The sequence below is a fragment of the Callithrix jacchus genome, chromosome 19, assembly GCF_049354715.1.
Source record: "Callithrix jacchus isolate 240 chromosome 19, calJac240_pri, whole genome shotgun sequence".
NCBI classification, from domain to species: domain Eukaryota; kingdom Metazoa; phylum Chordata; class Mammalia; order Primates; family Cebidae; genus Callithrix; species Callithrix jacchus.
The window spans coordinates 47,966,418-47,989,895 of NC_133520.1; the positions used below are offsets into that span (position 1 = coordinate 47,966,418).

Genomic DNA, 23,478 nt, shown 5'->3' on the forward strand with positions numbered 1-23,478 from the left:
CTCTTTTTAAAATTTTTTTGCATTATCTCTTTTCTATACTTTCCTATTTTATCAGAACTTATTCAATGAATACACATTTATTGAGTATCTACTATGTGCCAGACATTCAGTTAAATAACAGAGATACAAAAACTAGGAAGGTGCTATTCTTGCCTTAGAAATTAATCACACTTCTAATTAAACAGGAAATGTGACAAGTGCTATAAAATACCAGTAAAAACTAAGTGGCATGAAACCAGAAAAGAAGGGCTAATTATACTTAAGAGTTAGGAGAAACATCAAGAGTTACTTTGTTTGTTTTTGTTTTTATTTTGAGATAGAGTCTCATTCTGTCACTCAGGCTGGAGTGCAGTGGTGTGATCTCAGCTAACTGCAACCTCCGCTTCCCAGGTTCAAGTGCTTCTCCTGCCTCAGCCTCCTGAGTAGCTGGGATTACAGGCTCCTGCCACCATGCCCGGCTACTGTTTTGTAATTTTAGTAGAGACAGGGTTTCACCATGTTGGTCAGGCTGGTCTGGAACTCCTGACCTCAGGTGATCCGCCTGCCTCGGCCTCCCAAAGTGCTGGAATTACAGGCGTGAGCCACCTCGCCCAGCCATTGAGAGTAACTTTAAAAGACAGTGACATGTGAACTGGGTGTTGAAGGATATATAAGAATTCTGGAAAAGGTGACAGTCAGAAACCATCCCAGAGGTGTGATGTGTATGGAAAGTTCAGGAAACTGTGATGTTGCTCAAATAAGAGAGTAGGAGAAGAGGACTGGGAAATAAGAGGCTGGAAGAGTTAACTGGGCCTCGGATACCAGATACAAGGTGAGCTTTATCTTCTAGAATGATACTGAAATGTGAACAATTTCTAAACAGGGAAGTGATACATAGTTGCAACATACAGGATGAATCAGAGACTTAGGAGGTGAGGGTTAGGGTAGAGAAACAGCCCATTCCCCATGGTCTCTGCTTTTGCACATCTTGCAAACAAGCCATTGGAAGCATTTGTTTCAGGAAACCTTTTCCAGGATGTTTGCGCAAGAGGCCGTGTAAAAGGAAGATGTCTCCACCCACAGCAAAGGGCAGGAAGGCAGGCTTTCTGTCTGGTGTAACTAATTCACGCTCCCTCAACTCAGGATTCCTTTTCTGTAGCTCAACCAGCTGCATGTGCAGGTGTCATTAGCCCCTTTCACATCATCCTTGGAGAACTGGGGCTCAGAGAATTGGCACCACAGCCAATCGCTACAGCTACAGCCATTTCTTTGACTACTAGAAAAGGGTCCCTCTTTACCCTAACTGCAGGCTAACTTACTACCTTGCAAACAGGGTGAAAATCTCAGACCCTTTAGTTTTTGACAAGAGACAAGTAGAAGCTATAGCAGGTCAAAAATAATGAAGACCTGTTTGCAGAGAGCCCATAGGAATGCAGTGTAAACCACAACAAGTGTCGCTTAATCAATGTCAGGCACACTTAGAAGTTGCCAAACGGAGATCTTATAAAGAATAGAGAGAAGACTGGAGCAGAACTGATAAGATGGGAATGTAAGGAATTAAGAGGGACCCTTGCGAAACTAACACCAAAACCAAAAAGGAAATATTTAATACACATCCATATAAAGGCCCCTCATCTGCAAAGACTGCACCCTGGATGATTTTCTCCTCCCTTCGCTAAAGGCAAATCTACTTCTCTAGCTAACTTTCTCACTAAGAGATGGGTTTTAATACTAAGCATCATTTCATTTAGCCCATTAAATTAAAAATTAAGTCTCAATTAGGAGGCATGTTATAAAATTGCTGTAGACATTATATGATTATTTTTTGTTTTTGTTTTTTATTTTTATTTTTTGTAGAGATAGGATCTTGCTGTGTTGCCCAGGCTGGTCTCAAACTCCTGGCCTCAAACGATCCTCCCACCTTAGCTTCCCAAAGTGCTGGGATTACAGGCAAGAGCCACCACACCTAGCTCAAATATGGTCATTTATAATGGACGTAACTCCGTTGCCTAGCACCCAGTCATGCTTCTTACCCAGCAACTCATACAGAGAGTTCAGAATGGATTTCCAAGACTCCCCTGCTTCTCGTCCAGCAACATCAGCGAAGTGTGCCGCGCTGCTGTAGACATGCAGTCGGTCTATGCAATCGAGCACCAGGTTGATCATTCCCTGGAAGGTTAACAAAAATCACCATCAGACATCCAATGCTGTCACTCTGCTTACAGACTAAAAATGCTACGTTGATTTAAAAATAGAAGTCTCACTGAAGGTTCATCCACTAATCATAACGAAAATTGCGATCATTCATTCAAAGGACAGGAAGACACACATTTGCATGTGAAGTGAAATGTTCTGCAGATAGTTCAAGCGTATTTTAAACTCTGAATGCCATCGTCAAATAAGAGTGGAATAACAATCTAAAAATACGTACTGCATGCGTATGGCACTCTATTGTTAAATCACTGCAAGAGCAGACCCTTTTTCTTAGATAGGCATTGTTATTATTATTATTATTAAAGATATAGTAATCGGGTAAAGCTCATGGAAAGATATTTTTTAAGCAAATCAAAAATGCTATAATGCCTGAGTTTGAAATTACGCTCTATTTTTATTATCCTTGCTAGGTCAAGGTTGTAAGAAGTGTGGTAAACCACATAAAGAGCTATAAACCACTGTCTAATTCAATTAACTTATTTCACACAGAATTTAGAGATACCACGGACCTAAGAACATTTCTACATCCCCATCCATGTTGTCTTATATGAGAAATTGGGGGGAAAAAACTGAACCAGTAATTTAATTTTTACAGCCCAATATTTAGTTTTACTTCTTCCTGATATTAAATAAACTCAGCATCGTAAAAGAGTCTAATATTTTGGGCAAATGTGTAAAGCTCCCAATAAACTAGTCCCTGTTGGTTTATGTTGACACTTTTTTGCTTTTCTGCCACTGGGGTCTCCAGATAGGTCTTTTCTGTTCAATACTCAGTGGGAATGTCCACAAAAATTATATCAGTTTCAAGGGTTTCTGATGGGATATTAGAAAACAGCTTTAAAACTAGCAGATAAATGTAAGGATTACGAGGACCTGGCAATCATTCTTTTTTGTTTGTTTGTTTGTTTAGTTTTATTTCTCTTGCTTTAACTTTTTAGGCTCGGGGGGTACACGTTCAGGTTTGTTACGTGGGTAAATTGTATGTCACTAGGTTTGATATACAAACAATTTCATCACCCAGGTAGTGAGCATGGTACCTGAGAGGCAGTTTCTTAACCCTTTCCCTCCTTCCACCCTCCACCCTCAAATAAGCCCTGGTATTCACTGTTCCCCTCTTTGTGTCCATGTGTACTCAATGAATAACCTTTTTTGATAGATACTTTTACAAAGTTATGTATTTATGTAGAAAAAAATCATTATTCTCCATATAGGATGCATTTGCATTGAAAAGAATGGGAATCCAGCTGAACTAGCCTGATTTATCCCACCAACACCGGTAGTCTCCACTGAAGCTCTTAACCATATTAGGACATTAGACATATCATTTGGTCCTTATTATACCGTTTATAAAAGATGGCACTTGAGTTCTTTTTGCAGTGAAACTTTTGGTGCAGTAAAATCATAAATGGAGATGTAATATATGCAAAGGGGAAGGGTAGGGTTGCTCTGTCCAAGTAGGGTTCTTGGAGCTCAGCCCACTCCAGTAGCCCGCTCCTGGCAGCTTCTGTCCCCAACACGAGGCTTCCTGTGGATCTTGAGCCATTTCTAAGGAGCACGCAAGAACTTGCTGAATAGTTTGAAAACCCTGATGTTTCTAAAGCCTGTATTCATTCAGACACTCTAAGATGCTTAACTGATACAACCCCATGCAGAGAACTATAGTGCTTATAAATGACCAGGGTGAGGGCTGAGCACAGAGTAGATGTCTCTTGCCAGGGGAATGAAAAGACTCACTTTTTAAAATTAATACTCATGGATAGAGAAATAAAAACCATGTCTAGATTTCTCTAAGGCCTGTTTCTCCTGTTCAATAGTACACTTTCTCCTCTTCATTGCAAAACGCCAAGATGGTCAAATAGATGGTGAATTCCCCCAACCAAGAAGCTGCTTTTACAAAAGAACAACAGAAGAGAAAGGAGTGTTGACAGAAACGCACCTCTTCCTGGAAGAGATTTTGCCGATTCTTCAGGGCTCGTAGTCTGTTCTGTTTGTCTTCATGTTCTAAATGCTCATCTGGGGGGTGGAAGTAGCCAATGAGGTCCTGCAGACTTAGACTTACGGACTCTATAGGCAAATCGACTGTGGAAGCCTTCGCTTTCTTGCTGAGAGCATCAAGGCCCCTAAAATAAACCATGAACATTTCTCTATTGTCAATGATTCACAACTTTATCATCTTTCCATTTATAGGTGATTCCAGACCATTAATCTCTCTCCCTACACCACTGTAAAAGGGACACATCAGAAAGGTCCTCCTGCTTCTCAAGCAGCAATAATGAATTCTGATTCAAGTCAGGAACTGTGTAACACTATGTTATAAAAACCAGTATCCACGGCCACTCACCCAGAGAATAACCTTATAGGCCACAGGACCAATGCCTACAAAACCATAGTGGAAATGTGCAGAAATCAATTGATTTTCATTTGAAAGCGCTACACACTTTAAGGTTTCAGGTTGTACCTTCCCAGATTCACAATTCTGACATTTCCCTGTGGTTTGTTTGCTTTTTAAAAAGGAATTCTTACGTTTTCATGGACCCTGGCTTGCCATTCTGTTTAATTCCTGCCAGTTAAAAAATACTTTCTAATAATGTTTAGAAAATTTGCTTATTAATCGATAAATAATATATAAAATGCTTTTCTATTATCTGAAAGAAATGGATTTAAAAATTATATTAACAAAAACATCATGAGGTATTTTCTAGCCTTGGAAAAAAAGATATATTACTGGTATGTAAATATGTTGATTTCTTGAGATTATTGAGATTCTCATTTTTTAAGCTCATAGCTTTCAATATATCTGAAAAGAATTTTAAGATGTGTCTGCAAATCAAAAGTATTCCAAAATATAAAGATTAAAAAAAACGCATATAATAAAAGAATGGAACAAAACCTCTACTGTAGTTGATATTGTAATATGCTTTAACCACGACAAGTTGTTAATGCAAATAAATATTACACTCCCATTCCTGCTCTCTGTATCAGCAAAATGGTATGGTAATATTCAGGATTTACCTTCCCTCTGAAACAACTCAAAAAACGGACAAAGTATAATGAGGGGTGGTGGGGTGGGGGGTAACCAAAACAGCACAAAAACTTTTAAGACACTAGATAGCAATGAATAAAGGACAGGAATGCCAAGGGATGAGAAACAAATCAGGTGAGTCCTACAGCTGCCTCCATTTACTGCCTAGGAGAACTTCCAGGCCATGGAGCAGGCAGGGAACACAGGAGTGGCCCAACAGTCTCCATGAGCTGAAGGGACACTGCTGAGAGTTTGGGGAGACCAAGACTGCTACAATTCACAGGACACAGAGAGGAGAGGGCTGCACAAGAGGGAACCCTGGAGACCTACAGAAGGACCCCCCCAAATATTCAGCAGAACACACATGATAACAGCATGAGAAAACTACTCAAGACAGGGAACGGAATCACCAGCCATCACACAGGACCTGAAACAGCACCTGCCCCAGCAGCTGGACTGGAAAACTTTACAATGCATGGGATGCATAGGGCACTGGATAGAGGGCCTTGTCTCGGTAGTGGGGAATAATTTGCCCTAGACTAAACGCTGCTCTTCCCACCTAGAAAACTCTAAAAGCAAGAACCAAATGAATCAAAATGTAACTTAACTGGATCCCAGGAAAAAGCTCAAGAATATTTACAGGAATACAAAAAGAGCCAGCATCTAACAAATTAACAATGTCTGATAATTAAACAATAATGAGCAGGCATATAAAGAACTATGAAATACACTCATTGATAGGGAGTAAAATTAGTCAACCAAGAGAAAACAAACTGTCAATCTAGAATGCTGTACAGAGCAAAAATATCACTTAAAATGAAAGCAAAGAACACATTGTCAGTTGTAAAAAGTCAGAAAGAGTTTATCTCCAGCAGACTTGCACGATAAGAAATGTTAGCCAGGCGCAGTGGCTCAACGCCTGTAATCCCAGCACTTTGAGAGGCCAAGGTGGGTGGATCATGAGGGCAGGAGTTTGAGATCAGCCTGGCCAAGATGGTGAAACCCTGTCTCTACTAAAAATACAAAATTTAGCCAGGCACAGTGGAGGGCACCTGTTGTCCCAGCTACTGGGGAGGCTGAGGCAGGAGAATCACTTGAACCTGGGAGGTGGAGGTTGCAGTGAGCTGAGATCACACCATTGCACTCCAGGCTGAGTGACAGAGAGAGACTGTGTCTCAGAAAAGGGGAGAAGGAAGGGGAGGGGGAGAAAAGTTAAGGGTCCTTCAGGCAGAAGAAAACAATACCTGAAGGAAATCCAGATCCACACAAAAAAATAAAGAGCACTAGAAATGATAACTATATGTGCAAATATAGATGTTTCTGTTATTTAAATCTCTTTAACAACTAATTGACTGTTTAAATTAAAATGATAAAATATAGTGTGGAATTAATAACATCTATAAATGTAAAATGTAAGACAAAGTGCAAAAACTGGGAGGGAAGTATGCTATTGTAATGCTCTTACACTATTCATAGAGAGAGAAAATATCAATTAAAGGTGGACTCAAATTAAAGATACATGCTATAAGCTGTAAGTAACCACTAAAATACAAATAAAGTATTACAGCTAATCAACTAATAAAAGTGAGGTAATATGAAATAACAGAAAATACTCAACTAATCCAAAAGAAGGAAGACAAGGGAAGAAATGGGACAATGACAACCCATTGTCATTTTCTGTAACCCATCCGCTCTCATTCCCCCATGTAAGGGTGGTGATGGTGGTGCGGTGTGTGCGTGCATGCGTGCACGTGTGTGTGCATGTGTGCATGTATCTCTTCTTTATCCTACTAGATGGGACAAATATAAAATAAACAGCAAAAGGACAGACTTAAACTTACTATATCCACAATCACATTAATGCAAATGAATTAAACAATGCAATTTAAAAGCAGGCATTATCAAATTGGATAAAAAAGCGAGACCCAGCTACCTATTGCCTAAAAGAAATGCACTTTAAATATAAAGATACAAACAGGTTAAATGTTATAGGATGCTAATACCAAAGGAAAAAGAAAATGAGAGTGGCTATGTTCGTATTACACAAAGTATTATGCAAAGAATATTACCAGAGTTAAGGAAGGTAATTTCAGAATGATAAAGGGGTCAGTTTGTCAAAAGAATAAAATCCTAAACATGTACGCACCTAACAACAGAGCTTCAAAATGCATAAAGAAAAAGTGAAAAACAGCAAGGAGACACAGAAACATCCACTATTATAATCAGAATTTTTCAATACCTTTCTCTCTATAACTATTAGAACAATGAGACAGAAAAACAGGAAGAAAATTAAGATCTAAATAATACTATCAGCTAACTAGAAAAAAATTACACTTTTGAACACTCTACCCAACAAGAGGAGAATGCACATTCTTTTCAAGATAAAGTTTAGCAAATAAAGTTTATTATAAGCCATAAAACAAGTCTTAATAAATTTAAAAGCAATCAATCTCACGAAGTACATTCTCTGACCATAATGGCAGTAAATTAGAAATTAGTAACAGATATTCAGGAAATCTCCAAATATTTGGAAAGTAAAAAAATCCACTGGTCAAAGAGTCATCAAAGGGGAAACTGAAAGAAAACATATCAAGGTCAGATGTGGTGGCTCATGCCTATAATCCCAGCACTTTGGGAGGCCAAAGTGGGTGGATCACTTGAGGTCAGGGGTTCGAGATCAATCTGTGCAACATGGTGAAACCACGTCTCTACTAAAAATAAAGAAAATTAGTCAGGTGCTACTTGGGAGGCAGAGGTAAGAGAATTGCTTAAACTTGGGAGACAGAGGTTGCAGTAAGCTGAGATAATGCCATTGCACTCCAGCCTAGACAACAGAAAGAGAGGGAGACTGAGGAGTAGAAAGAGGAGAGGGAGGGAGGGAGGAAAGTATGGAGAAAGGACAGGAGGGAGAGAGAGAGGGAGGGAAAGGAGGAGAGAGAGAAAGAGAAGGGAAGGGGAAAAGAGAGAGATGGAGGGAAGGAGAAAGAGAGGGAAGAAGGGAAGGAGAGAGAGGGAGGAAGAGAGACAGAAGGAAGAAAGGGAAAGAGAAGAAGGGAAGAAAGGAGAGAGAGAGAAGGGAGGGAGGGGAGAAAAATGAGTGAGGTATCACTAAAAACAGAAATATACAACGCTAAATGTTTACGTCAACAAAGGTCTCAAGTTAATGATATCAGCATTCATCTTACAAAGCTAGGCAAAGAGAGCAAGGTAAGAAGAAAGAAAATAGAAAAGATCAGACTGGGAATCACAAAATATTTTCATAGTCAATAGGGGCTAATATAACCATCCTATTTTATATAACAAATGAATTTCACTCAAATAGCCCAGACGAAAAATAATTTTCAAGATTTAATAGAGCAGCAAGTGTATAATCCAACATTTTTTACCAAAGAATCCAAATTTCTCAGTCTTGGTACTCTATTTAATCAGAAAAGTAATTGTTAAACTTTAAAATTATTTTTCCAAAGAGCAGATGTGCTAAAGTAAAGTAAACCACATTCAAGATGATTTGGTATTTCATCCAGCATAAAAAAATGTCACTTATGGTGTACTATCGCTACATTACATCTAAACACTGAGACAGTAACTTCCCCAAAAAACAATTTTCAAAACAAAGATCCAATGTTGGTCTGGTATTAACTTACCAAATGGAATCTCTGTAGTGCCACTGAATACGCGACAGAAGTCAAATTGAATAATAAAAAAAGTCCCTCATATTTGAAGAAGTCAGTACTGACTAAATATGAAATTGGCCATTTCAAAGATTTATGATTAATTCACTCACTCCCTATCATAGGATTAACCAGCTCCAGTGAAGAAAAACTAGTGGGAAGAACAAGATACAAAAAGGCTAAGTTTGTTACCAAAATAAGTTATAATTTCCAAGTAGAACTTCTTGACTAATTTTATACTGCATTAAAATGTAATACAATTTTTATTATAATAAATACTATATAAAAATCCAAGAATACGAATAACACTGAAACATAATACAAGTAATAAAAAATACAAAAATGTGGTGCTTACCCCATCCAATTTAAGCTTTGCTCCATCGGATAAGCCTTGGAGTTTAGATGAGGCAGAGAAATGGGCTAAAGACTAAAAGTGTGTGGCCAAAGGCTGGATTTGGGTGACATACGTGCACACACACATCACAGTGTGGATGGTGTATAAAAGAAGCAGAAAATAATATAATCTTGAGGAGAGAAGATATGTTTTATGCTGTAAAGCCAAAAAAATAATTTACCGATTCAAGTACTACAAAAATCCTTCAAAATTCTTTTCCAAACTGATAAACTGGTGAAAAGGTTTGCAATTAATGATGACAGGAAATGAATATCTCTAAACATAACAGAAGCTCAGAACAGCTTAACAGAAAATATTAACAAATGATAGGATTAAACACAAAAGAAAAAATAAATGAAGAAAGATGGTCAACAAAAAGGTTCCCCCATCAATTTAGTAAAGTTTAAAGAGACAAATGAAATCTCCCACAAGTCAGAGCACATATTGGTATCATGTTACCAGAAAACGCATTGGCCGCAAGTTGAATTTAGTTTGTAAATGTTGGGAGAAGCAGCAAAGGAGAAAGGACTTAGAGTTCCAACATAAATTGGTTATGACTAACATGTAAACAAGGAACAACAAACTATGGAAGGCTGCAGGAGGCCTCTGAGGAGGAAGGCCTCTCCAAGCCTCATGTTCCGGGGCAGGGTGACCTCCGCTCTGTTACCATAAACATCGTACTCAAGGACGTAAAACCCCTTCGTAGCACTACGATGTAGCCAGACTTGCAGGCTCCTTGTAAGGCCCTGTTCCACCAGCTGCACACACATAATAGGCTCAAGATAACCCCATATTCCTGTTTTGTGAAACTCCTGAAACCACCATTGTTATCAATCTTTAGAATGACACATCAGTTCCGGCTCACTGATTCACTTCCGGGTCACTAATTCACTTCCGGCACCATCACTCCACCCCTACCCTATAGATCAAAGTGACTGTAACCAACAAATGGTGTGAGAGATCAGAGCTTGGGGCCTTCACTGCCTCCAGTAAACAAGGGATGGCCCCTAGTCCTACTTTCACTCTTAATCTGTCTTTTTCTCATTTGTCACCACTGAACTCAGGGTACCCACGGGTGATGTGGGTGCTGGCTCCCTACAGTAGATATGCAATTATTGAAATTGTTAAGTGGAAAAACAGTTCTTACGAGAATTGCTTTTTAAAAATACATGTCAAAACTCACCAAATATCTAGGATTCACTGCCCTCATTGAAAAAGGAACTAAATAGGTCCAGTGCAAGGAAGAATAGTCGTAAAATAATCCTAATCTATACCTATCAATCACAAATTACACATCTAATTTCTAAAAACATACTCTTTTTTAAAGTTTATTTAAAAGAAAGACATTAAATTGCCTAATTAACACTTCCTAATGTTTCTGCTGACTCACCAAACGCTGAGATTTATTACCAACATAGCATACTTTTAAAATTTCTACTTGCATATCCAATAAAGAAATGAAAATGAAGTATCAAACAGCTAAGCCTACAAGAGAAAAAGTACCTTATAAATCTATTGAAAAGGAAGACTGTGCTCCGGATAACTCTTGCTGTGCGTGATTCTTCATGCTGAGATCTTGATAAATTTATGCCATCATCCATGTGGCCTTCATGGTGCATTATAGCCTGTGAGAAAGCAAAAATAAGGCCATTACTCCCAAACTAGAATTAGAGAGATGTGTACTCAAACAGCTGAGCCATAACAGCAGATAGAATCAAAAGGCAGTTAGAGGGGACTGTGAAGCTGTTCAGTTCAGATAAAATCATATGCACAGGTCCCTATACAAATTAGCCATTCTAGATATTAATTATTTTTTTTTTGAGATGGGATCTTGCTACGTTGCCCAGGATGGTATTGAATTCCTGAGCTTCAATGATCTTTCTCCCTCTTCCTCCTGAATAGCTAGAATTACAAGCACACATCACCATGCTCAGCTCAGGTATCATTTTAAAGAACTACTCAAAAAATGTGATGAGTTGAGCAATACAAATAGCAGAGCCTTTTCACACATCTACGTTGAATGACTGATCCATAACCTAAACAGACTTGGGCCAAAGCAGCAAAGGAAACCTGGCATTGGCACACCTAACATACAGTAGTTTTGAACTAGTTAACATAGACTAGTTAATCAATAAATACTGAACAATGCCTATAGATCATCTAAATTATAAAAATGTAAACATATATTTCATTTCTTTTGATAGCTTTTTGTTGTTTTTGAACTTTCTATGACAATATAACTTAGGAAAGAGAAATGCAAAAATCTTTAAAAAAAAAAAAAAACAGTTCAATGATTTTCACAGGTAAACATCCCTGTATGACCAATACCTGACTCAAGAAAGAAAACCTTATGGTATCTTAAAATCCTCCACAGTGCTCCCTTCCTATCCCTACCCTTCACAGTGTTCACCACCCTGCAGACTCTTGACAGCATAGATCAGCTGTGTACTATATATAAGTAGAACCATTTGTTCCCATTTGTGCTTGTCTTCATTCAACATTTATAGCAAGATAATTTAATAAACCTACCCAGGTGTACTGAACAAAATTTAGTAACTGGAACTATAACTATAAATTATCTAGAAAGCAATGTTATGAGGAAACTCCTTATATAAAAATCAGTGAGACACAGATAGATCTATATTCAACAGCAATATTATTGCCCTAAGTGCCCTCGTTAATACAGAAAAATGACAAAAATGAAGGGACTTGTTACTCATTTTCATATTCTAAGAAAAGAACAGCAGAGAAAGTTGAAAAGTAGAACTAATGAAGATTAAGTGAAATTAATAAACTAGAAGTCAAATAAAGTACTAGTAAACTCAAAATTTGATTCTTTGCAATGATAAATAAAACTCTCACAAAACAGGCTAAAGATAAAACAGAAAGCAAAAACACAGAGAACGGGAAATTATAATAACACAGTACAGTGTGCAACTCCATGGCAAAACCAACACTCAGCCAACCAAACAAAACTGGGTGTTCCAGGGGAATAGGACAGGTTCTTAGAAAAATAAGACTGATCAAAAGGAATCCAACTCTATTTGACCAGTTTCTTCAGAAAAAGATTGAAAAGATAATTTAAGATCCAATATTTAAAAGACCTAGGGCCAGACGGTTTCACAGGTGAGCTGTGATAAAGCTTCAAAGAACAGCTTCCTTTCATGACAGACTCTAGACCAAGGATGGGCAAACTACAGCATATCACACATTTCTGTATAGCCCATGAGCCAAGAAGGGCTTTTACATTTTTAAGTGGTTGAAAAAAGGACCAGAGTAAAATGATGTTTCATGACACAGAAAAATCAATAAACACAAAAGTTGTATAAAATTCAATGTCCATAAAGAGAAATAAACTTTCTCCATGAATATACATGTAATAATTCTGAATAAAATATGAATTAATTACAACTAGCAGAATTTCAAAAGAACCATACACTATATTCAAGTAGGATTTACTCTGTGAATGTAAGGACTCCTTAATAATCAGAGAGGTCTGGTAGCTTACTTATTTTTATCAACAAGTTAAAGGACACAATGCACGATTTTTATCTTCTTTAATTAATAAAATTCAGTAATCGTTGCTATTTTTTAAAAGCTAAGTAAAACTGGAATAGCAGACGGCTACTTAAACATAAAAACAATTTCAACTGTCCTCAGGATGCAAGTCACAACTTCTATAAAATAGGAGTGGAAATTCACAATGGGGAAAATATGCTGAGATAATAAACCTGCAGACCAGACGAAAGAACAGCAAGCTGAGATAAAAAGGTGAGCTGGGTGAGATAAGGACAAGAAAAAAAAGCATGAAAACTAAAATTTTAAAGGCACAGAAAGGGCTTACGAACAGAACAGCACCAAAGAAAAAATGAGTACTTTGGTAGACATACTCGAGAAGCGAAGTGTAGAGAAAAGGTCAGGGAGAACACGGAGAGGAAAGACAGCCAGCGAGGAGTGGAGGTACCTGCCATGTTCCTGAGAAAGAAACTAGCTAAACTAAAATGGCACAAAAACAGGAACCAAAGACAGGAAAAGCACACTCACATACCCAACTCATTCCAAACACACATAAAAGTGTTCCAATCACTTAAGTGTATGTTTCAAAAATTCAATGAAAGTTAAACAAAACTAAAAATTTTGTTAATCTAGTTCTAGTTATATATAAATACCAAATTGCCACATGTGTCTAGCAGTGACTGATTTGGACAGCACAGCCGTATACCTAACTTCAGGTTCATGGAATTACCAAGAGCACTGACAGTGAGGAAAAAGTCAGACATATCCAGAATAAGAGGCATTCTATGACTGGCATGGATTTTTAAAAAACCCAATGGCACAGGAGAAAAATAAGCTGAAAATCTCTTCTAGATTAAAAGAGACTGAAAGCCATAAAAATAAGTGTATAAATTTTGATTGCATCCTGATTAATAAACTAGAAAAGATATTATTGGGACAATAGAATAAATAGGAATATAAATTGAAGACAACCTCTGGGAGTCAGGGAGAGAGGAGGAGACCGGCACAGGCTGGGAAGGGTATCATTGTCAGTACCAAACGGTGGAACCCTCTTCTCATAAGCAAGGAGGTGCCAGTAGTGAACTTTGTCCCAGCAGGGAGGACAAAGTGAACTAGACTACAGTAGAATCCAGAAGACGGCACTGTGTATCTCTTCACTCCATATTTAAATACGTACATTCCATCATCCTATGTATTAGTGATGTAACATCCAGCCCTGTTCACCTTACAAAACTAAAGAGTCTATTACAGTGGAATTTGCGCTTTCGCTTGCAAAAGTATGAACTTTTGCAGGTGACTGAAAAGGTTAGCCATTTCTTTTTGACTTGCCCTTGTGTATTTGATTCATAAAACATCACTTCTATACATTACGTTTTTTCTATCCCCCTACCTTACGTTGTATTGATCCCATTCTCACGGATTTCACGTCCACGGACTGGTAAGTAAGCCACAGGCCTGTGTCCACATGTTGTATATAGCATACTGAGTCACCGTATTTTATTTCAGATGTTCCCATGCCGTCAACTTCTTTTCTCACCCCAACATCTAATTTTTCCTAAGGAGTGAGGGGGAAAAAGATCAGTAAACATTTCAAAAATACTAGTGCAAATATGTTCCTTGAAAAATTCAGAATTTTGCCTTATTGTAAATATGTTTCTTGAAAAATTCCGCTCTCTGATGTCCCCTGAGATAGTGGCCAAATATTATACTCTAACAGCTCAATCTCTAACATATGCTTGAATCATTCACGTTAGAACATGATTTTGGCCATAATGTAACATTTTTAAATTTTATGTTGCATATGCAAACTCCAAACCAGAGGTCTTAAAATTAGTAGTTTAAGCTAAATAACCTTCCTGGGTTTTTGTGGGGGTTTTTTTTTTTTTTTATTGGTAAGAACATAGGTTTGGGGGAGAGAAAGATTTAGTTTTGAGTCCAGCCTCTGCCACTCACTACCTCTAAGGTGTTAGCAACTGAATTAAACCTTTTAAGCCTCAGTTTTCTCATCCATAAATAAAGCTAATAAGATCTCTCTCCATAGGATCAAAAAAAATAAAGATAATGTATGTAGATTTCAGAATAGTATCGCTGGGATAAACACTTCAAATATTTTGACAATTTTGACAGTAATAATGGTGACGATGATTGTTAATGAACCCGTTAATTAAAATGATTATTTATTTTGAACTAATCAAAGCTAAAATTCAGTTTCCACTACTGCAATCTCAAACTTGGACTACAGAAGTATTGACTCTTAAAAGGGCTACTATGCCAAGCTTCCTCTGCTAGGAAGTAGCAAACCATCCTCTGACACTAACCAAATGTCTCTTTCAAATCTCTGTTTATACTGTCAATACTTCCTCCTCTAACATGCTCTCTTTCCATTTTTCCTCCCATGTATAGTTCTGATATTCAGAAACTCACTGTGTCTTAAAGTCTTGAACAGTGCCTAAAGCAACAGTGAAAAAGCCAATGGTACCTCCTTTCTTTCGTCTTTTCTCTTCCTTGGTCTAACTGTCCTTGTTAATTTACTTTAAGCATCTTTTATTTTTGAGACAGAGTCCCACTCTTGCTGCCCAGGCTGGAGTGCAGTGGCACGATCTCAGGTCACCACAACCTCCACCTCTCAGGTTAAAGTGATTCTCCTGCCTCAGCCTCTCTCTCCTGAGTAGCTGGGATTACAGGCGCCCACCACCACACCTGGCTAATTTTTGTATTTTTAGTAGAGACAGGGTTTCACCATGTTGTTCAGGCTGATCTCGAACTCCTGACCTTCTGATCCACCTGCCTCAGTCTCTCAAAGTGCTGAGATTACAGAGGTGTGAGCCACTGCACCCTGCCACTTTAAGTGCCTTCCATGTCTCTGGTCATATGACTTTTGTTTGGAATTATAGTGACAGAAGTGTTTTGAAGATTCAGTCAGAGTAAAATTTGTCTGCTATACAAAAAGGAAAAATTTTAAAACAACCCCAGAGTTTAAGATTTTTCATGTTATTTGCAGACTGCACTAATAATTAATGACCCTAAAATGATTATGAACACTCCATAAATAATTGAAAATTCAAATTAAAATGAGTTGAAATTTTTAACACAAAAGGTCAAGGTCATCTAAGAAAATATATAATTATCAATTAAGTTGATTCAATCATTATGCAAATAACGTGAACCCCTAGTCTAAGCATCTGTAATAAAACAGACAATAAAACCATTCCAATTTCATTCTATCAACCTAGATAAACTATTAATCTACTTATACCAACCCTGTCAGTAGGAAAATTAAATTCTGGTGATAAAAACAGAACACTGTAATTATCTCTTTAGAATAGAACAGTGAGACTCTAACTCTTTTCTTTTTGGTCTTTTCTTCAAGCAAATTAGTTTGTGGCTAGATTATTTATAGGTTTATGGACGGTATATTAAGAAGTCACACAATCATTAATTGTGAAATCATGCTTTCTTTGTATTTTAGTATTTCACATCCGTCTCTGGATTTGAAGATTTAATTATGAAATTTCATGATGATTATGTTTTTCTTGTTGTCAGCCAGTTTCGGGTGCAGTGGCGCAGTCTCAGCTCACTGTAACCTCCACCTCCTGGTTTCAAGCGATTCTCCTCTCTCAGCTTCCTGAGCAGCTGGGATGGCAGGCGTATACCTCCACGCTTGGCTAATTTTTGTATTTTTAGTAGAGGCAGGGTTTCACCATGTTGGCCAGGCTGGTCTCAAACTCTGACCTCAAGTAATCCACCGGCCTCAGCCTCCCAAAGTGTTAGGATTACAGGCATGAGCCACCACTCCCAGCCAATGACTACGTTTTAATAATTACTCTGACCCTTGAGTGAGGTAAGAAATGCTGAAGTTACATTAGAAAAAATAAGTGAGATCACTTGCTGAACGAAAGACCAAAGACCATCCATGTTCCTTTCTTCTTTTATTTTCTGTCATTTTCTGTAGCTCAAGCTTAGGAGAAATTCAGATGAAAATAATCTAGATGCTTTGAATAACCATAAGCTGAAGCATAGCATGAACCATGAATGTGACATGTAGAAAAGCATCCAACAGAAAATTAGCCTGTATTCCTGGAAATAAAGTGCTCAGATTAGGCAAGTAATAATCTTACTCAAACTCTGTATTAGCCGTAATGTATCTAGATGACTAGGCTTAATTTTGGCATCAGCTTTTCCATTTTATTTTTCTTTTGACTTGTTCGACTTTAGAAGTTCATGAAGTCGCTGCATGGAGCAAATTCTCCTATGGAAACTATTATAAAATTTAGAAAAATAAAATTTTAAGAATCGACTTAAAAGCAGAAGAAACTGGAAAGCAGATCTTTCTGTAAAGGCAAACAGCACCTTGTGTGGCTGGTAAGTGGCTGCCTTTTGCTCTGGGGCATGCTGTGTCCAATCTGTCTGCTACTCTGGCAGGAGAAATCTGCTGCTTTATTGGCTTGAGGTATCAGAGGAGATGCTTCAGAGTTCACAAGCAATGAAATAATTAGATGGGCTAAATCCTGGACACATCAGATATCTACAAAATCTTTGTAAAAAAATGTATCCAAATTCTGCTGACCTCTAAACTGTGTGTGCTGGAGGAAATCCCAGTATAACGGGAGCAGATGGAAGCTGAACGATTTGAGCAAAAATATAAGCAACTCCTCATGCAAAAGAGAGAAAAACAAAGTTTCAATCCAGCAAGGTTAACTGTCTGCAAAACCAAAACTGCTCTTCAGAAAAAACCTGAAATTCAGAGCCTCTACTACATATCACTTCCAATATCCAATATACTGTCAAAACTAAGCAGATGTAAAGAAACTAGAAAATGTGAGCTATATATGTTTGGAAAAACAAAACCACAACAGAACAGGCAGTGCAAAGCAACACAAGATGGCCCAGATCTTCCAACCAGCAGACAAGGACTTTACAGCAACTATGATAAATATAAAATATGTTCAAGGATCTAAAAGTAAGCATATACATAATGAAGAGCTAAAATGTACATCAAAAAAAAAACAGAAAAATAGAAAGAATAAATACAAAATTAACTGACCATCTTACCATCAGATTGGAGTTAACAAAGAATTGATTAAATTGGCCCGGGCGCAGTGGCTCAGGCCTTTAATCCCAGCATTTTGGGAGGGTGAGGCAGGTGGAACACCAGGTAAGGAGTTAGAGACCTGAGTGGCCAACATGATGAAACCCTGTCTCTACTAAAAATATAAAAATTAGCCAGGCCGCAGCGTGTGCCTGTAATCCCAGCTACTTAGGAGGCTGAGGCAGGAGAACTGCCTGAACTCAGGAAGTGGAAGTTGCAGTGACCCAAGATCCTGCTACTGCACTCCAGCCTGGGAGACAGAGACTCTGTCTCCAAAAAAAAAAAGAGTTAATTAAATCAAAAGTTAATCAAGGCCGGGCACGGTGGCTCAAGCCTGTAATCCCAGCACTTTGGGAGGCCAAGGCGGGTGGATCACGAGGTCAAGAGATCGAGACCATCCTGGTCAACATGGTGAAACCCCGTCTCTACTAAAAATACAAAAAAAATTAGCTGGGCATAGTGGCGCATGCCTGTAATCCCAGCTACTCAGGAGGCTGAGGCAGGAGAATTGCCTAAACCCAGGAGGCGGAGGTTGCGGTGAGCTGAGATCGCGCCACTGCACTCCAGCCTGGGTAACAAGAGCAAAACTCCGTCTCAAAAAAAAAAAAAAGAAAAAAGTTAATCAAAAGAAATTTTCTAATCTGAAGATCAAATTGCCATTAGAACACTCTAGCTTAAGTATTCTGCTATTAAATGGAAACTTCCGTCAAAAGACTATATAAAATTTAATTCTTATACCTCCTACATTTAATCAAGAAAATGTCAAGATCCTCCTAATCTTAGCATTACCTTATACACATTCTCTTATTCATTAAAACCTGTAAATTTTTAACTTTTATAGTCTTCTAATTACCTATCCTGCAAGAATAATCTTGAGATCTTAAGACCTATAAAAATATTCAAAATAACTTTTCAGCACAGTCTAGAATTATTGCAAACACTGCTTTTTCACTCTAAGAGGTTTGCATGGATAGGTCTCTTTACATGCATGTACTCTCATAGCATGTAGTACTTCCACTAGCAGAGAAATGTTAGCACTTTGTTAAAACCATTCCTCAACTGTCTTCTTTCCCACTTGACTATCATTCACCTTTCTGAGAGCAGGAAGTATATGTCTGCTTCCTCCAACCTGACACCCCATAGCCTCAAGACCAGAACAGTACCTGCAAATGTCAGATCCTTGATGAAGATGACTGAATGAATGAATTTCTAGAAATCCCTTCAGATTTCCCATAAAAACTGTGCTGACAAACTCCTCCCATTATGAGCATTCAAATAATCCCATTCAAAAATGCTTGAAACATCTAATTTTTAAATGAATGTTAAAATAGATCCAGATGTTAAAAAGATTGGTCTGAAAAGTATTAAGTGATATTTGGCATTGGGTGTGTACCAAACTGGCTCATAAGAAAGCCAAAACTATTTCTGAAGAACTGTGGCCTTATACACATAGATATACCAAGCGACACTATGTACGTACTAGATATACAAAACTAGACTAAAACTAGTCCTACAGAATTATTTCTTATAATACAGAGCATGCAGTTCAGAGGAATTCTTCTAGCATTAGTTAAAATCATCCTATGTCTATCCAAATTACTCTGTCAGGTGACTGAAGAAAAAAGTCCTTTATCCTTAGATGATGGAGTTTTTATTTATTTCTTAAGAGCCAGGTATCTCTAAGATAAAAAATAAAGTTTTTTTAACCATTTAACTAAATTTGGTTAAATTTAACAAAAAATACAACCAAAAATGGTTACTTTTTGGTTAAAATAATCCACAAAATCGATTTGTAGAGTATTCTTACTGTGTTAAGAGGTTAAAGTTTTTTAATCACTTAACAAAATTTGGTTGCATTTAACCAAAAATTTAACCAAAAATGGTGAAATTGTTTTATTTGCTCATTTATGGTGCCACACTGCAGCACAGAAAAGTTGGTCACTGTGAAAAGAGAGTCTAAAAATGTTACATGATGAGAGAGAGAAATGACTGGTACTGATGGGCCAGCATGGGCTTGACCCTTCCAGGACAGAATGCAAAAAAAAAAAAAAGGTATATCACCCTTTATCCCAGGGCTTCTCAGGAGAAGATATTCTGGCGAGTGAGTTTATGAAAAAGGGATTTTTTAAGTTTTCATGCTGAAGGGGTCTTGGAGGGGCTTCCACAGCAGCAGTCACAGAGCTTAAGGTCACAGCATCTAAAGAAGAGCCTCTAACACCCCATACAATGCCATCCCTTAGAGTGTGAGTGGGGCCAATGAATATGACGCAGTATCACTCCTGCAGTTAGGTTACCTTAGATGAGGTCAAAGGATCTGGTAGATGTAATTAAGCTCTCCTCTTATAGAGTTATCGGTTATCTACAAACTTCTGAAAATCAGGGATCTAAGAATTAAAAAATTTAAAATACGGTAGTAAAATAAATACAGTAAAAAGAGTACTGTTCAATCTAAAGGAACTAAGTTATCCAGAAGCATTAATTTGTTTGAGAAATGATGATGATGATGATGACAGAAAAACAGATAAAAGAAAAAGACATAATGGTTCTACTTTTAACAAATGAAACAGGAATTTGAGTCACAAGCACTGTCCCATAGTCTCGGAAGTCAGACATTTTTGTAAGCAAAGGTCATTTTTTAAATTCCCAATTCATAATATCCAGAGACAGGCCTAGTTGGAAAGGCACTAACCATGATTACAGAAAGCTCAAGTTAGGACATGAGCAGAATTTCAAAGAATTTGGAAGTGGGTATAAAAAGCCTCCATCCCTTCCCTTCCCAGAGAAGACGGGGTCAGGAGAATCACATCCTTCTATAGCACTTCAACTCACCAGATAATAAGAATTTTCAAACCATCGTTCTCAGCAAACTAACACGAACAGAGAACACCGCAGGTTCTCACTCATTAGTGGGAATCGAACAATGAGAACACATGGACACAGGGAGGGGAACATCACACACCTGTGCCTTTCAGGGGCTGGGGGAGCTAGGGGACAAATAGCATTGGGAGAAACACCTAATGTAGATGACGGGTTGATGGGTGCAGCAAACCACCATGGTACGTGTATACCTATGTAAGAAACCTGCACATTCTGCACATGTACCCCAGAACTTAAAGTATAATTTTTTAAAATGCTATAATTTAAAAAAGGAATTTTCTTTCCATTCCCAACTGATTTATGCCCAGTCTTAGAACAGCTTTGCCGTTCAATTCAGAAGTTCCCAATCTAAAACATACTGTTGTTATTGATTCTATTTACGTCCCTACAAGTTGATTGGGAGCTCATTTGAAATATTATGAGCTAAATATATGTTTAAGACATATTAAATGCCTTGAATAATTTGAAGTATATTAGAGATTAAGCTGTAAAGGAATATATTTTTAAAAAGGCTGAAGTCATTGCTCTGGGGGTTATGGAATGAAGGGCACAAAAGTTCAAATTCATCTGCTTAAAAAAACCACATGCAGTACGAGAAATTTTAAAGAAAGCCAATTGCTAAAAATTGCTTACTGTGCCATTTGTTTCACTCACTGGAATACTAAATCATTATAAGTTGCTTTAACATGATAGGAGTTTTGTAGTAAAAGAGGTTAACTTACTTATAAGTAAGTAACTTATAAGTAAGTTAACCTCTACTAATATACTATTTATATTTATTTTACTAATATAAAATAGGATACAACTGATTTTTCATCTATCAAAATTATCAGATTTCAAAATTTTCTCTTGATGAGGTCAGACAGAAATGTAAACTTTCCTACCCTGCTGCTTAGAATAAATACTGGTGCAAAGTTCTGAAGAGTACTTTGGCCGGGACCATTCACTTACAGGGACATTTAGCAATCCCCACTAAGTGTCAGGCACTGCACTATCTATGGTGAACAAAACAGATACTGTTTTGCCTTCTGACAGCCTCCAGTACCAAAAACTTTTGAAATCTTCATATTCTTAGACCAAACAGTTCAACTTCCAAAAAAAGGTGCTCAGCAATACATAGAAATATTCAGAGATAAAACTATTCAGCTTAAAAGTAAAATATTAAAAATAAGTTCAATGACCGGGCATGGTGGCTCAAGCCTGTAATCCCAGCACTTTGGGAGGCTGAGGCGGATGGATCACGAGGTCAACAGATCGAGACCATCCTGGTCAATAAGGTGAAACCCCATCTCTACTAAAAATATAAAAATAAGCTGGGCATGGTGGTGCGTGCCTTAGTCCCAGCTACTCAGGAGGCTGAGGCAGGAGAATTGCCTGAACCCAAGAGGCGGAGGTTGCGGTGAGCCAAGATTGTGCCATTGCACTCCAGTCTGGGTAACAACAGCGAAACTCCGTCTCAAAAAAAAAAAGGTAAATATTCAAACATAATAAGTAGTTGCATGAATTACGATAAATCTACATAACATGTTGAATTATTGCCAAAATTCCATTAAAGAAGAAATACAGTGGTATATATTATTAAATAAAAAGTATACCCAAAACAGTATATAATTAACACTATGCTTCATTAAAATACGTACTATTTGCTAACAACTCAAATACACACACAAGGTTGTTTCTGAGTGACGGATTGTGTGTCAACTTACTTTTCTCCTTTCTCCAACTTTGTACTACCTTTATGTTTTTCTCTAATGACTATGCATTAAATATATCATTGAAAAGGTCATTTTAACAGAAAAAATGGAAGGGTTATTGTCTCTATTTTATGAAAAAAATTTTATTAATCTTCCATTGATATTAAAATTAAAAACTTACTGTCATTTAAAAAAACTTTTTTCCTGAAATCCCACCTTCACTTTCACTGCCTTCAACCACGTAATCATATGAAATTACCTGCATGAATGAAGTGACTGAGTATGTATGTCACTGAGTGAGTGTGGCAGCAAGTTATTAACCTGTACACGCGAGTGGTCCCCCAACACCAGGCAGGAAAGTAGCTTTAGAAAAACAGAATTGTTTAGTTAAAGAAGAGTGTGATCTTTGGCCTCTCTTCCTCCATGCAAGCTGTGACATTACACAGTTGCCAAATTCCAGAAACAGAAACCCTGAGCAGAAATCACAGAAGGATCTGGAGAGTCAGAAGTCCTCAAATACGAGGCCTATTATAACACTGAGAGCCTATCAGGAGAGAGATTCAGAGAAAAAGGTTGCAAAAGCTATTGCTTTGGGCAATCTGTATCAAGAACTTTAAAAAATATTTATAGCTTTTGAGTCACTATTTCCATTTCTAGGAATCCATCCTAAATAAACAAATCAAAAATGTGCACAGAACTTATGTCCCAGAATGTCAGTGCAATGGTTTTTTTTATTTAAATGATTTTGTTGTAAAATAAATATGACTATCGTAATAGCCAAAATAATCCAGAGAAATAGTTTTTTAAGTTAAAGTTTCTCTCTGCCCTCACATTCTCATTCAGCTTCCATTTTGATCTTTCTAAAATACTCTAAATGCATAGTATATTTCCTTCCACAACTACCCTAATATATACAAACATAAGTATAAAAATTTCTTTTTTAATTACAAAAATAAGATTGGTAATACCTATAATACTACAACAATAGATTACATTAAAACCTATTATAAGATTTCCAATAC

At 37.4% G+C, this 23,478-nt stretch overlaps 1 protein-coding gene across 23 annotated transcripts in view; it reads right to left on the minus strand.

Moving 5' to 3' along the window:
* The window catches only part of RYR2 (ryanodine receptor 2), a 781,807-nt gene that overhangs the window by 373,268 nt on the left and 385,061 nt on the right, over positions 1–23,478 (minus strand). For all 23 annotated transcript variants that reach the window (XM_035280524.3, XM_035280523.3, XM_054248004.2 and 20 more), the window contains 4 exons: positions 14,187–14,351; positions 10,784–10,905; positions 4,130–4,313; positions 2,013–2,148 (listed from right to left, as the gene is read on the minus strand). In XM_035280524.3, coding sequence (XP_035136415.2) covers positions 2,013–2,148; positions 4,130–4,313; positions 10,784–10,905; positions 14,187–14,351 — 607 coding nt within the window. The remainder of the gene's footprint in view (positions 1–2,012; positions 2,149–4,129; positions 4,314–10,783; positions 10,906–14,186; positions 14,352–23,478) is intronic.